The sequence below is a fragment of the Danio rerio genome, chromosome 11 (genome assembly GCF_052040795.2).
Source record: "Danio rerio strain M-AB ecotype USA chromosome 11, GRCz13ab, whole genome shotgun sequence".
NCBI lineage: Eukaryota > Metazoa > Chordata > Actinopteri > Cypriniformes > Danionidae > Danio > Danio rerio.
This window is the reverse complement of record NC_141031.1, coordinates 45,259,641-45,275,184: the sequence shown is the minus strand read 5'-3', so window position 1 is coordinate 45,275,184 and position 15,544 is coordinate 45,259,641. Positions and strand designations below refer to the sequence as shown.

Here is a 15,544-nt window from a genome sequence, read left to right as displayed (position 1 = left end):
CAACTGGGTACTAGTAAGGTGTACCTAATAAAGTGGCCGGTGAGTGAAAATTTTCATTTTCAAAACTGTAAATATTAGGTGCTGTCATCATGGCAAAGATAAAAGAAATCAGTTATTAGAAATGAGTTATTAAAACTATTATCTTTAGAAATGTGTTGAAAAATATCCGTTTAACAGAAACAAGTGGGGGGGGGGGGGGATAAACAGGGAGCTAATAATTCTGACTTCAGCTAAATATATATAAAGCAAAAGAACTGTAATTGGAAGAAACGCAGGTTGGGCTTGATGCGCAGGTGTCGTCACGCGCTTGCCGTATAAAAGAGCGCGCAGGCGCGTCCACGAGACAGAGTTCAGAAAACACACACACAGTCAGCAGCGCACGAACGCAAACACACGCAAGCAAGACCCAGGCGAAGTTATCAAATACACCGCAGCCGAGTATCCACCACCACCACCACCATCATCATGCCGGCCACAGAAAAGGATCTTGCGGACGACGCGCCGTGGAAGAAGATCCAGCAGAACACGTTTACGCGCTGGTGTAACGAGCACCTGAAGAGCGCGAACAAGCGCGTGGCCGACCTGCAGCAGGACCTGAGCGACGGACTGCGGCTCATCGCGCTGCTGGAGGTGCTGAGCCAGAAGAAGATGTTCAGAAAATACCACAGCAGACCCACTTTCAGACAGATGAAGCTGGAGAACGTGTCTGTGGCGCTCGAGTTCCTGGACCGGGAGAACATCAAGCTCGTGTCCATCGGTGAGTGCTGGATCATTACTGTAGTAGAGTCCTGGAAAGTTAAGCGAGAGTGGCCGATAGATGAAGTAGGCTACAGTGATTGTGTCATTCATTTTTGATTGGATTTTTTTAAATACTTAAAATGGCTTTATGAATACTGCGACTTTTATTAAGTAGTCAACATTTGAAGTGGCCCATTTTCATTTCTAGATTGTCCTAAGAGTATAATGGGGTTTAAGAGGACTACATTGATAACCAGTATTACAGCATTTTCCAGGTTTTCCAAATTTTTGTTTGTCTTGATTAGGAGTTTTGAGCAGTTCCAGCCTTATGGATGTGATATTTGCACTAAAAGTTTGAAGCAGAAATTCCCAGAGAATGTTTCTGTGAACAGTATATGTCCTATGCAAATTCTAATTGGAGAAATCATATTATCAGCCAATGACTATCAAAAGTACAACATTGTTGAGTCATTTAAACAGTGCTAATGTTGTTTTGAAGTCGTACTTGCATGCCATTTTAGACTAAATATTCAAAGTAACGTGGTATAACCATGGGTATAACAGTATAGGGAGCATATCACAAGTCGTCACTAAACAAATCTCTGCATTTAAACCAACTTTACCTCAGTCATTCAGCTGGCAACACTTGAAGTGGCTCATTTTCATTTCTAAATTGTCCTAAGAGTATAATAGTGTTTAAGAGGACTACATTGATAACCAGTATTACAGCATTTTCCAGGTTTTCCCAATTTTTGTTTGTCTTGATCAGCAGTTTTGAGCAATTCCAGCGTTATGGATGTGATATTTGCACTAAAAGTTTGAAGCAGAAATTCTCAGAGAATGTCTATATGAACAGTATATTAAATATATGTTTATATTGTCTATGCAAAGTGTCCTATGCAAATTCTAATTGGAGAAATCATATTATCAGCCAATGACTGTCAAAAGTACAACATTGTTGAGTCAATTAAATAGTGCTAATATTGTTTGAAGTCGTACTTGCATGCCATTTTAGACTAAATATTCAAAGTAGTGTGGTATAACAGTATAGGGAGCATATCACAAGTCGTCACTGGACAAATCTCTGCATTTAAACCAACTTTACCTCAGTCATTCAGCTGGCAACACTTGAAGTGGATCATTTTCGTTTTTAAATTGTCCTATTATAATAGGGTTTAAGAGGACTACATTGATAACCAGTATTACCGCATTTTCCAGGTTTTCCCAATTTTGGTTGTCTTGATCAGCAGTTTTGAGCAATTCCAGCGTTATGGATGTCACATTTGCACTAAAAGATTGAAGCAGAAATTCCCAGAGAATGTTTATGTGAACAGTATATTAAATATATGTTTATATTGTCTATGCAAAGTGTCTTATGCAAATTCTAATTGGAGAAATCATATTATCAGCCAATGACTGTCAAAAGTACAACATTGTTGAGTCAATTAAATAGTGCTAATGTTATTTTGAAGTCGTCACTGAACAAATGTGCGAATTTAAAACCTAACTTGATCTCGGTTTTTTAGCTGGCAACATTTGAAGTGGATCATTTTTGTTTCTAAATTGTCCTAAAACTATTGTAGGGCTGTTTAATAGTTTGAGGACAACATTAATAAACGGTAGTGCAGTACTAATTTTCCAAATTTTGTTTGTCTTGACTCTTGAGCAATAATTTTGAGCAATTGCAGCATCATAGATGTGACATTTGCAGTAAAAAATTGCTTTATAAATTCACAGAGAATATAAGTTTATAGTATACCAAACATCTACTTGTTTCCAAAACCTCTAAGTACATACTTGGGGGATTTAAAAAAAAACTCAGTTTTATATTCTATATCGGTTTTATTTTAAATAAGGGAAATAAACGTGTGTTTTATTGATGTGAGTTAAACATATTAAAGGGTGAAGTTGGCTTTATATTCGCACATTCACACTTTCTCCTTAATTATATGATTTTAGGAAAGTGTGCTATGCTAATTCTTGTTGGGGAAATTATCTTAATTGCTACAATTGCTAAAGTACAACATTGTTGAGTCAATTAAACAGTGCTAATGTTGTTTTGAAGTCTTGCATGCAAATTCAGATCTAATATTCAAAGTAGTGTGGTATATCAGTATAGGGGGCATATCAGTTATCACAGAACGAATGTGCGCATTTAAAACCTGTCAGGTGGTGACGAAGTGGTGCTAAATCACAGTAATCATTTATATACTATGGTATTTAAGTGGCTTTACTTGTGTATATACAGCCATGGAAATAATTTATAGTGACTTTTTTTTTTTTGCATGTTCCATGTTTTCAGCATTGTCAAGCCTGAAATTGGTGATACCCCTGGCAAATTTGTACTTTTATTTAGCTAGTAAGTTCATTCATTCATTTTCTTGTCGGCTTAGTCCCTTTGTTAATCTGGGGTCGTCACAGCGGAATGAACCGCCAACTTATACAGCACGTTTTTACCTAGCGGATGCTCTTCCAGCCTCAACCCATGGAAATAACTAGCAAGTTCTCCACAAAAATATCAAATGCGATGTACAAGATGCATCATTGTGGGAAAAATATTTCAAACATATAAGTCTTGAGTTTGCCGGGGGTATGAATGATTTCGTCTTGACCATACAGTGTATATTTTGTTGTTGTTTTTTTGTGTGTGTGGTGCTGTCATCTTGACATACAATGACACTTCAAAATCTTTTGCAAGCATAGAAATGTGCCTAAATGTGTATGTTGTGGGGAATTATAGGGTGTGTTTACACTTGGCAGGTTTGGTTTGCACAGCTCTGGTGTGCTTTGGTCTGCTTTGCATTCATATTCCAGCCAAAGACATGCTGTGAACCAGAAACGGGACATGATGTCGCTGTAGAAAGGACAGGTTGCTCAAGCATGAAGTTAAGTACAGGTGTTGGAAACGTGTGGCAATGCTGCTTCATGTGGGTGTGTGAGAGGAATTTCAGGTGCTGTTTGACTCCATGCTCTTCACCTTGTCACTTTGAAGACTCTAAAGCAGGGGTCACCAATCTTAGTCCAGGAGGGCCGATGTCCCTGCAGGGTTTAGCACCAACTCGCCTCAACACACCTTCCTGGATGTTTCAAGTAAACCTAGTAAGACCTTGATTAGCTTGTTCAGGTGTGTTTGATTTGGGTTGGAGCTAAAATCTGCTGGACACCGGCCCTCCAGGAACAAATTTGGTGACCCCTGCTCTAAAGTAAAGTGAAGACTAAGTGAATGAGGACTTTTTTTGATGCATGTGAGATTCTAGAATGGCAGGTTAAAGATAAACCTTATATTTTTCAAAAACAATACTTTATTTAAATAAAAGAAAGACTCAATTCTCAGTTTGAACGTGTCGTCAGACGGGGAAAGCCTCGGCCATTAGTGACCATCTCTCCCTCATTAGTTTAGGGTGCTTTCACACCTCCCTCATTTAGTTCGGTTGAATCGCACTAGGGTTCGTTTTCCCTCTTGGTGCGGTTCGTTTGGGCAGGTGTGAATGCAGCAATTGTACTCGAGTCTGCACCAAAAGTGGACCAAAAAAGCGTACCCGGACCTGCTCGAAGAGGTGGTCTCTGTATGCCGGGGGTCACCAACATGGTGCGCGCGGGCACCAGGTAGCCCGCGAGGATCTCAAGTGTTGCCCTCTGGCCTGTTCTAAAAAATAGCTCACCATAGCGCCACTTTACCAGTAAGCTTCATCTAATATAGAAGCAATCATTTAAAAATGTAAATATTTGCAGAGATATATAAAAATAAAGTGTTGCACATTGATATATTAAATACAGGGTATTTCCTACCCTGTTAAATCTTTGTTGATAACTTTTGTGAGATCATTAACATGACCAGTGTCTTCACATGGATGAATATTATTAATTATTACCAAAAATATAAAGTATAATTAAAAGTAAATTGAGCAAATTTGTTATTTGAGAAGTGTTTATCAAACTGGTAGCCCTCCACATTCATCGGTACCCAAGAAGTAGCTCTCAGTTTCATAAAGGTTGGTGACCCCTGCTGTGCGCTTTAAAACGAACCCTGGAGTACCAGCGATATCACGGTCTAAAGGCAGAATAAAGTCCTCCAAATAGCAACAATCCCTCGCTGAATCTTTCAATGCAAACACACCCAACTGGTTCCGAGAGACGCATAAAATAACAAAGGCAGTGCGGCTGTTTATTGGCAAAGATTTGCAGATGTTTTCGGTGGTTGGAGATGTGGGCGTTTGTCATCTCATAAAAGCACTCGATCCGCGTTACAGATGTAGGTCTCGCACCGAGATAATTAAGATGGTTTATTTATGTTTACTGAAGTACAAATGTGTTCATTTGAAATGTGGAATTTATCTTTATTCACTTCACATGTGTGGTTATTTTCAAAGTGTAGGATTTTATGTGTTTCCCAGTTTGTACATGGGCTACCAGCAGCTGTGAGATTTCCGAGTAGAGCTGCACAATTCTGACTAAAATGAGAATCACGATTTTGTATTTTTTTTTGCTTAAAATCAAGATCACAATTCTGTAGATGTAAAATAAAGTTTAATACGAGTCGGCAATTAGTATTGTTTTTTTCTCAAACATATGGTAAAGCAACAATATTAATATGATGTGTAGGTCTACTGGTTTCTATAAATAATTCTATTCCACTTAAAATAATTCTGATGTTGAATAATGTTTGAGATATATGCTTGCAATAACTGACAACATTATTAGACTATTTAATTCACTGGTGAAATCAACATTATATAGGCTAGAGTAGTTATACTGACACTGTAAACATTTATTTTCATGCACAACTGTGTGTTCGCTATGAAAGAAAAAACATATCAAATGCTTGTCGCAGTCATAACTCTAAAATGCGATATGATGATTTAAATGAAGTGCACGCTTTCAGTTTCATTTTCACTGTTAAGTGCTGTTCATACTTCACGTGCGGCTCTCAAACGCTCACTCAGTGCCACAAACTGAACATTATGTACAACTGTATTACCTGTTACTCACAGCAGGTTCTGTTCACTAAAGGAGAAGTGCGCATCTGTCATTAAGTAGGGCGCGCGCCCGCACTACAGCTCACGGTCAGCAGCTCAAGTCACATGTGATTTCCCGGCTGCGAATACAGCAGTATATGAAGACAAAAATGAAATTTTTAGGTGAATTATACCTTAAAGATACAGTATGTGACTCAACATCATTTGGAGGTGTCCATGTCGCAGAGCAATGTATGTGACAGAATGAAAAGACTCGTGCAGCCGCCTTTGCTTCTCTCCTGAGCTTGAAAATATGATTGACAGAATCGTAGATATGCTGGATTAAAGATCGTCTAGGGGGTCGAATCGAGATCGCGATCTTTTTACGATTAATTGTGCAGCTCTATTTCAGAGTTAGTTTTTTAAATATACAATACACTAGGAACTAGTGTACTTTTCTGAGCTTTTAAGTAAAACAAAAGGAGTATTGCAATAAAAAGTTTTTTTTTATCCTTAACCTCTTACTGTTCCTATTGAATAAAAAAAATAAATAAAAAAAACACGTGTAAAGCCATAAGAACCGAACCGAAAACAGTGTTAAAAAACCGAGGTATGTATTGAACCATGGGCTAACTGTATTGTTGCATCCCTAGTGTTTATAGATCTGCCCTTTTTAAAAAATGGCACAATCTCAATTGAATTTAAAGCGACAGTCACCAAATGCCACAATTGGGTTCAAAGCTTAAAGCCGAGTTCAGACTGCATGATTTCAGCCCCGATTTTGACTCGCCGACAGATTTTGAGAAATCACAGACAAATGCCTGAAATCACAGGCTAATCGGTGTTAATCACACAGTATGATCTATCAAAGACGCGTTCTGAGAGAATCGCCAATGAGTCGCCGATGCCCGTGAGATATTTGGCGTGCTGAATATCTGGAGCTGTGGGCGATTGAAATCATGCCATGTGAAATGTTTTGACTGAAAATAACATCAGCGATCGCCTACAGCCAATAATAGAGAGGCGTTCACTAATGTGGGTATCTGCAGGCCAGCGGGAGGTTAAGGGAGAAGGTAAAAGCGCTCATTTTCAGTTTATTTGGACCCAAGTAATGGAGGAAAAACTAGTGGAGGTTTGACAGGAGCCACCCATGTCTCTTTGACGTTTCATACTGAAAGTTAAAAAAAAAAAGTTGAGGAGAAATGGCTAATTCCCTTAAAACCCAGGTGAGCAAATATGTACATTTTCCACCCCATTAAAGGCTTCTTTCTCATTATGTAGATAATAACAAAAGATATACGACATGTTTTTGACAGTGAGATGTAGTTTGGATGAAGTTGACGGCGATTCTTTCTATTGTGAAGTCATTCCAGGGTTCAACGCTAAGGATTTTTTTCTACTGGTCCGATCGGGCCAATGGTTTAGATTTTTACTTGCCCCACCAAAATTTTCACTGGCCCAAAAAAAAGGCAAGTTAATAGTTATTTTTTTAGCTACATATTTTAAATAATGTGTCAAAAATAAATCTGCAAATCTAGAATTTCAATGGTTAAAATGTTTTAATAAATTTATAATGAGCAAAATTCAGTGTTATGCAGGATGGAAAATGTGGAGGTATGTTATTTCAGTTCAAAATCATTTATTAAAAGGTGGCTGACTGGCATATTGTGCAAAAAATAAATAATCGCTTTTTTTCGTTGTGTTCTCATGTAAATTTCTGCTTCCGTGACATTATAAACAGACATTTTATTTTTGCCTCATAATTTGATGTTGCCTCCATGTTGCCGCCCCTTCGCTGTTCTGGTTGTTACCAGTATATGGAAAAAAATAGCGTGCTCAAACATAAAATCAGATAAGAGGATCTGAAAAGCAATATGAGGTTTATGACATCACAAAGAAGGTAGACTTTTAAGGGTGCTTTCACACCTACACTTTTGTTTTGGAACGCGTCTCGTTTGCCCAGTTAGCGCGGTTCGTTTGGCATATGTGAACAGGGTAATCGCGCTCTGTTCCGCGCCAAAGTAATCGCTCCGAGATCGCTTGAATGAGGTGGTCTCGGCTCGATTGAAACAAACCCTGGAGCGGTTCGATTACAGTGAGAAAGTGATCCGATCCGAGCGCGGTTATATCACAGTGTTTTATGGATATGTAATAGGCATATACGGCTATATGAAGAGAGGATTATGAGTATGGCGGGAAGTTTTGTGAGTCTCCGGATGCCCGCAAACAAGTGATGATCTCCCGGTAATCTCGCGTCTCCCTCCCGGTCCTCCAATAGGCATCGTCGCGCACCCTTCTCACCCCTCCCCACCGCATCTCTCCTCAGACACGTCATGCGCGTGCACCCTGCCAATCACCACCAAACCAACACCTCTCCTGACAGCTGAGCGGGACGCTGCAAAATAAACCCTGACACTGACCAATGTAAGGACAGTTTACTCGCATCTGACTTGTTTTAGCTCTTTCGGTCCGATTAGAAACTTTGCAGTGTGAAAGCGAACCGCTCCAAGAGCAAAGAGCAACAATGTAACAATTGTAATCTCTGTTTCGGAACAACTGAATCGATTCACAGGTGTGAAAGCACCCTAAGACTAAAAAGCACAAGCTTAAAATGCACACAATTGACAAATAGTCGAAGGCAAATCAGAATCTCTCCTTCTTTAGATGCTTTTAAATCTAACTTAAAGACACATTTTTACTCTCTTGCCTTTGACTGATGCATGCATGTTATTTTTGTATTATTTATATTTCAGTATTACTTTTAAATATATTTTATTGTATTTTTAATACCAGTTATTTTTAGTTTTATTGTCTAGTTTATTTTATTGTGAAGCACTTTGGATCAACTACGGTTGTGCTAAATTGTGCTCTATAAATAAAGTTTGCCTTGCAAATTAAACTTTAGTGACAAGTCGGCACTGTCCCAATCAGGCCAGTAATAATGCTGTCTACTGTCCCAAGCATCTCTTACACTGGCTCCAGGCCATAGGGCAGTCCTTATTGTTGAGCCCTGCATTCAATGTGAAAGCCCCTGTCGCCGATACATCTTGAAGTGTATACAAAGCAGCGACAAAACGCAAGCCCAGATAGTCATGCAGTATGCAAACGTCTGTGACTGAATTTCAGAGTGTTAGAAAGCATTATTTGTGTGCATTTATGCTGAAACTTCACACACACTGTAGAGACATCAGAAACTTATTTTACATCTTGTGAAAAGTGGCATAATAAATCTCCTTTATAGCTATGTTAGCTTATAGTTGCGACACACACAAACCCAAAGTATTTAAAGCATGTCAAAGTGCTGGGAGATGATTCATTCTCTGCAGATAAGAGATAACATCCACCCACTGCCTATTGATTCTTACTAGATTACCAATAGTCTTATCTCTGCTGTGTGCCCATATTTGGGCTGGCATGAGAAGGTTGCATGTCTTAATTGGATTCTTGTATTCATTAAGATTTAGAAATGCTGAGATTTTAGCATTCTGGAGGCTTAAATATTAAGCATTCTATTACACAATCATTGTGTTTGCTGCCAAACACCTTTCACTGGCCTGTGGCATTCTTGAAGCTGATCCAAATTCATCAAACTGCCTTGTTTTTGTTGCTTTTAGACATTGAGCCTGCTTCAGTAAGGAGGTTCAACCAACTCGGTTTTAAAGAGCCCATATTATACATGAAATATGGTCATATCTTGGTTGTAAGGGTCTCCAACAACAGTCTAATATGCATGCAAGGTCAAAAAACACTTTCATGGTCATATAATCTGCATTTATTTTTACCTAATTATCCCAGCGACTCCCGTATGAATCGTCCAGTGATTCATTTGTTCCCAAACCCCTCCTTAGCGTGAAGCTAATCTGCGCTGATTGGACCGATGACAGTCTGTTGCGATTGGTCGACTGCCTTCAGTCAGAGAGTGAAATGCCGAACAGCTAATCAGCAATATAAAAGTAATCACAGTTCATACACGCTCGATAGTGTAGGCGTGGAGTTTAGCTGCCAGTGGGTCAATGTAAATACAGACTATGGACTTGAAAATACAGACGACTGACTATTTTGAGCAAAAACTCCAAAAACAGTTGAGGAGATCTCCTAGCTTCTCACTCTGCTCTTTTCACACACACACACACACACACACACACACACAAACACACACACCTCCGGACGACAGCGCGCGCACACGCACACACAGACACGCACACTAACGTTACTCCTCGTCCACGGAGCTCCGTTAACAAAGCAGCACGCGTCGCGTTTTTAACGTGACTTTGCACGCGATAAGAGAATATAGCCAGTTAACCTGATACAGTACACGCGGTTACAAGTAACAAATCACAACTAAATACATTTGAAAGCTAGAGTAAACGAGGCAACAACTTTAACCACACGTACTTACACTTGAGAAATGGAGGAAGAAAAATCCATTCTGACGTCCATCAGTAAGTTACTCTTTACTGATCCTTCCTTTAACAAACGCTGATGAAGTATTCTTTGTAGCATGTAGTTTCCAGAAGTTTCCAGTAGTTTCCAACTGCTTGGCTATAATGCTGAGGTTTCATCTTTGGGTAGAGACTCAATATATCCATCTGCAGTGTGACTTCAATCGACCGGCATGTTTGTGTGTGTGTGTTTGTGGGTGTGTGTGTGTGTGTCTGGGTTTCTGCGTCAGAGGGCGGGGCCTCAGGTTTGAAATCTCCCGGGTTTGCGCGTGCACGTGAATAACTTGGTTTCGTTCGTACGTCATGGCGAAACACCTAATGACTCGGTATCAAGGCGACTCGTTTGAAGCACTATGAGTCGATTCTTTTATAGATGAATCAACAGTTTTAAACACTGTACACTAACAGATTTAAGCCTTAGCTGGATACTTCACTTCACTTAGAGCTGTGTTACACACTACATGGAGGGGAATTTTCAAAAACCCATAATATGGGCTCTTTAAACTTGAACTCAGAGTTGATTTACTGAGAGATTAAAAACTCTGAGTTTTCGGTTTCATAATAGCGGATGTGAGCTGGGTCAATCAACTTTGAGTAGATCAACTCAGAGTTAAGCGCGCACACCATGACTATAAAAAGGCATCATCAATGGAGCGCAGATATAGCGAGTGACCATGGCAACATCTAAAAAAAAGAGATCAGCATTTCTGTCTCCCGCTGAACTTGATGTGATCATGCAAAGTTATAGCAAATATGAGCGTTTATTTAATAAAGCAACACCACTGCATCAGTGAAACCGAGACAGCTGCTCAAGTTAATAATTCATTTTACGTAATTTTACATTGAAAGTATTTAAATATTTATGTAACATTATATAATAAGTAATGTTATGTGACATTTATAACATTTTTACACGCGTTGATCAGTTTTAATAAGTTTAAAAGTGCACTTGTGTGTCTGCCTTATATTGATCAAGTGATAGAATTTGATATTTAGAATGTAAGCAGAACTAAACCATACTTTTTAAAAATATTCCCTTTAACCAGTTAAACTCCGCGGACCCGATACCGGGTCTGTGACGTCATCGACCTTTGCTTTAAGATTTAAAGGGCCAGCATTGCACCAGATCCCCGTAAGTGGTGTCGTTTGAAAGTGTAGAATCTATATTTTATGCACTTATGCATCACTTAGGTTTTCATTTTGTTTTATTTACACTTAAATACACAGTATTTTGGATACCCGAGCTGGGTATTGAACATTGGTTTGTTTTCATATTTTTCATATGACACATGTACAAGTTATAGCTCAAATGAAAGCTCTTGCCGGTGCTCATGCGGTGCTAGCATTCTTTTTACGGAATTATATTCACATATCAAACAGTTGCTGAATGAATCGCGGTGTTTCCTTGGTGCAGAAGTGAAAACAATACATTTATGATCAATAAGCAGCCCCAGATAGCACAGACAGCTGTCATCTCTTATGCTGTGCGCTTCAGGGCCATTCTCCTCTGTTTGTGAGGTGATGTGCATAAGTAATCCTTTTATATGTCTAATGTGTTCCAAACACAGCGAATTATGGTTGATCAAACAAAAGAAAAGTGAAATATGAAAACAATGATCGCTCCCTGTGGCTTGTACAGCACCTCTCATTAGTTGGAATACAATAACTTCTGCATAAATTATGGTGGAGACATTTTTCTTTGCTGTGATTACAGACATGTGCAGGAACCACCAAAATACTTCATGTGCGTTTGCTTTCAGGACAGGTGCTTATCATATCAGGGCGACTGGAAGTTTTCTCCATTTTTGGCAACCCGTTGCTCATAGCAAAATGCATGCAAACATTGTCATGGCAACGCCCAACCTGATTTCCTCAGAGTTCTTGCTTGCGTATGTGAGCAAATAAATGCTGCAATCTGAGGTGTGAGAGCTCAAGGTGAGGTTTGGGAACTCCGAGTTCTTCATCAGCATTTGCATGCAGAGAGTTTTCCCAAGCTTTAGAGAGCCGTGACCTGATAACCAGTCACCCGTGAACTGCCTCAGTCTATTCCATTCATTCTTGGACGGCAGGGGAGAAAAGCGCATAACACATGATTAATATATTGATGTCTTTGTTCAAAACTCTCTTGTTTTTTTTTTCCTGAGGCACCTTATCATTTATTTTATATTCATCTTTATTTCTAGAGCGCTTTCTCAATGTAGATTGTGTCAAAGCAGCTTAACATAGAAGTTGTAGAGAAGTGAATCTGTGTCAGTCCAGTTTTCAGAGTTCAGTGTGGTTTAATTTTCACTACTGAGAGTCCAAACACTGAAGAGCAAATCCATCAATGCGCAGCTCCACAAGTCCCAAACCAAGCAAGCCAGTGGCGACAGCGGAGGAACAAACTTCACCAATTGACCAAAGTGAAGGAAAAAAAACCTTGCAAGAAACCAGGCTCAGTTGGATATACATTTATTTTGTTTAAATTTGTTTTAAATAAAACTATATTGTGATAAAAATGAGTCAACTTTGTTTTACAGGCTTGTCTAACGCACAATTTTAAGGCAACTTGCACAGCTTTTTTTGAGTTGACTCAACTTTTGACTTATGTACTGCAGTTAACTTGATTTAAGTTAAATCAACTCAAAGCTGTGCAGCATGTTGTCCTACAATTTTTTTTTTAAGTTGAGTCAACTTTTTTTTTTTTTTTTAAAGTTTGGTGTCTGGTTTGAGGCTAACATTTTGAGGTGAAGCACAAAACGGTGAAAAATAAAACACTGAAACACTTTTAGTTGTTTATGAATTTAGCAAAAATTAGTAACAATCATAAAAGTAACAATAATCAGTTCATTATTTTACATTAATAATGATTCTGTTTACTGTAAATTATTTATTTGTTTTGCATCATTGCAGTTTAAGTAAAATGATGAAATAAACCTGCAGTTATTTATTTATTTTATTTGTTTTATTTATTTTATTTTATTTGTTTTATTTATTTTATTTATTTATTGTCTTTGCTCAATGCTTGTACTGACTGCAATTTTTCTGTCATGAAAAATGCTTTAAAAATATTCATTCATTCATTTCCCTTCAGCTTAGTCTTTATTTTGGAAGTTGCCACCGCAGAATGAACCACCAACTATTCCAGCATAGGTTTTACACAGCGGATTTTCTTCCAGGTGTAACCCAATATTCACACACACACACCCCCTCATACACTACAGCCAATTTAGTTAAATCAGTTCCGCTATAGCGCATGTGTTTGGACTGTGGGATAAACGGAGCACCCGGAGAAAACCCACACCAACATGAGGAGAACATGCAAACTCCACACAGAAATGCCAACTGACCCAGCTGGGACTTGAACCAGTGACCTTCTTGCTGTGAGGCCACCGTGCTGCCTTATAAAATGTTAACTAATAATATTTATTTATTTATTTTATCTACAGTATGTGGGTAACTTGCGTATGAGTAAATGTGTGGTCTTTTGTTGATGCGTTCATCTCTGTGAAATGAGATGTTGTGTGAGGTCACAGTTGTTTTTGCTATTTAGTCTCAGTAAATGATCTTTCTGGACTCTGGAGGAGGTTTCTAGTACTGAAAGTTCACAGGGTGTTTTCATAGTTCGTCCTCTGCTTTTATCTTCATACTGATTAAGAAGGCTTTTGCACAACAGGGTTTTCAAGAGAAACAAAATTAAATAAAGGAAAACTTGTGTGCTTTGGTGATTTGTTAACAAGAGCACATGTAGGAGCTGAAAATATTTAATTATATATATATATATATATATATATATATATATATATATATATATATATATACATATATATATTTATTTGTGAAAACTGTTTTCAAAGTGTTTGTTAGTGATATTGTTTGTGTAAACGACACAAGCATGATTTTGTTCAATCCTATTTTATGGCTACTGATTTAGTTTTTTTTATGCAAGATTTTATGCAAAAAGGTCGCTGAATCGAATCTCGGCTTCATCAGTTGGCATTTCTGTGTGGAGTTTGCATGTTCTACCTGTGTTGGTGTGGTTTTCCTCCGGGTGCTCCGGTTTCCCCCACAGTCCAAACACATGCGCTATAGCAGGGGTTCCCAAACTTTTCAGCCCGCGACCCCCAAAATGACAATGCCAGTGACTCGTGACCCCCAATATTCTCGGAGGTGGTGGTTATAAATACAGAAACCTTGTATGCAATGACACGCACAAACACACCAATAGACCCAAGTCTATTCTTTGTTTTTTTATGTATGTCAGAGCTGTAAATGGGCTAGAAAGTTTAACCTGGTGTTACAAAATCTGCTGCATCTGACAGTATTGCTGTGCCTTTAGTATAATGTAATTACCAGAGAAGTCGCAATCCTAGTAACTAGTAAAAGTTAAATATTAGTAAAAATTAGTTTATTAGTTAAATACTAGTAAAAGTTAAATAAAAGTATAGTTAAAAACTAGTAACTATAAGCTATTATAGTAACTATATAGTTTATAGTAACTATAAACAACTATTTTTTTCTCTTCAGTAGGTTATTGATAAAATACAGGAAGTCTTAAGGTTTAATAAAAATTAATTGATTTTTGAAAATCACCAGGCGACCCCCCCCCCCTTCATTTTCCCGCGACCCCTCGGGGGGTCCCGACCCCCACTTTGAGAACCTCTGTGCTATAGGGTAGTTGATGATCTAAATTGGCCGTAGTTTGTGTGTGTGAGAGACTGAGTGTATGGGTGTTTCCCAGTACTGGGTTGCAGTCGAAAGGGAATACGCTGTGTAAAACATATGCTGGATAAGTTGGCAGTTCATTCCGCTGTGGTGACCCCTGATAAATAAGGGACTAAACTGAAGGGAAATGAATGAATGAGTGAATAAATGTGGCAAGGAAATAACTCATTAGAATTTTTGGATGGGGCAAGTAATCATCTCTTACGTGGGACCAACCAGGCCATTATAAATTGTGGAAAAAATCAACAATCATATCGTTTCAGCTCAATATACGTAAATAAGTAGTTTAAACGCGCAGCAAGCGTCATTTTGTTGAGTTCATGCTGCTGTTTTACACCTTTGAGCTGCATTAATTTACAACAGGACATGCATGGAGAAGTACTTTATTTTTGGATTTACACAGACTCTTCCTGAGTGACGTGTCTTCCTGTCCGCAGGGTGTTTTCATCGGTCATCAGCTGTACATGTGTAGCTGAGATTGGAAAGGTTGTGTGTTATCGTGAGGGCCAGAGCTCAGACTTTCCAGCGTTCAGAGACGGGCGAGAGCTCGCAGATAAACACACACACCAAAAGGTCACTCCGTAAATCTCACGCTTGTGATGCTGTTTGTCTCCGGTGTGAAAGGCAAGCTGGGATCATTGGAAAAAGTCAGTTGAACATGCGCTCAGAAAATGACGTTCGCTGTTCGTCCAAACTACTTCTTTA

General features: G+C 38.7%; 1 protein-coding gene across 3 annotated transcripts in view; it reads left to right on the top strand.

The window, feature by feature from the left end:
* The first annotated feature begins 342 nt into the window (after nt 1-342).
* flnba (filamin B a) overlaps nt 343-15,544 on the top strand; it is a 167,357-nt gene continuing 152,155 nt past the window's right edge. For all 3 annotated transcript variants that reach the window (XR_015501726.1, NM_001440724.1, NM_001440723.1), the window contains 1 exon segment: nt 343-757. Coding sequence is in view for 2 of the 3 variants with exons in the window: in NM_001440724.1 (NP_001427653.1) it covers nt 466-757 (292 nt within the window). In the remaining variant the exon portion in view is untranslated.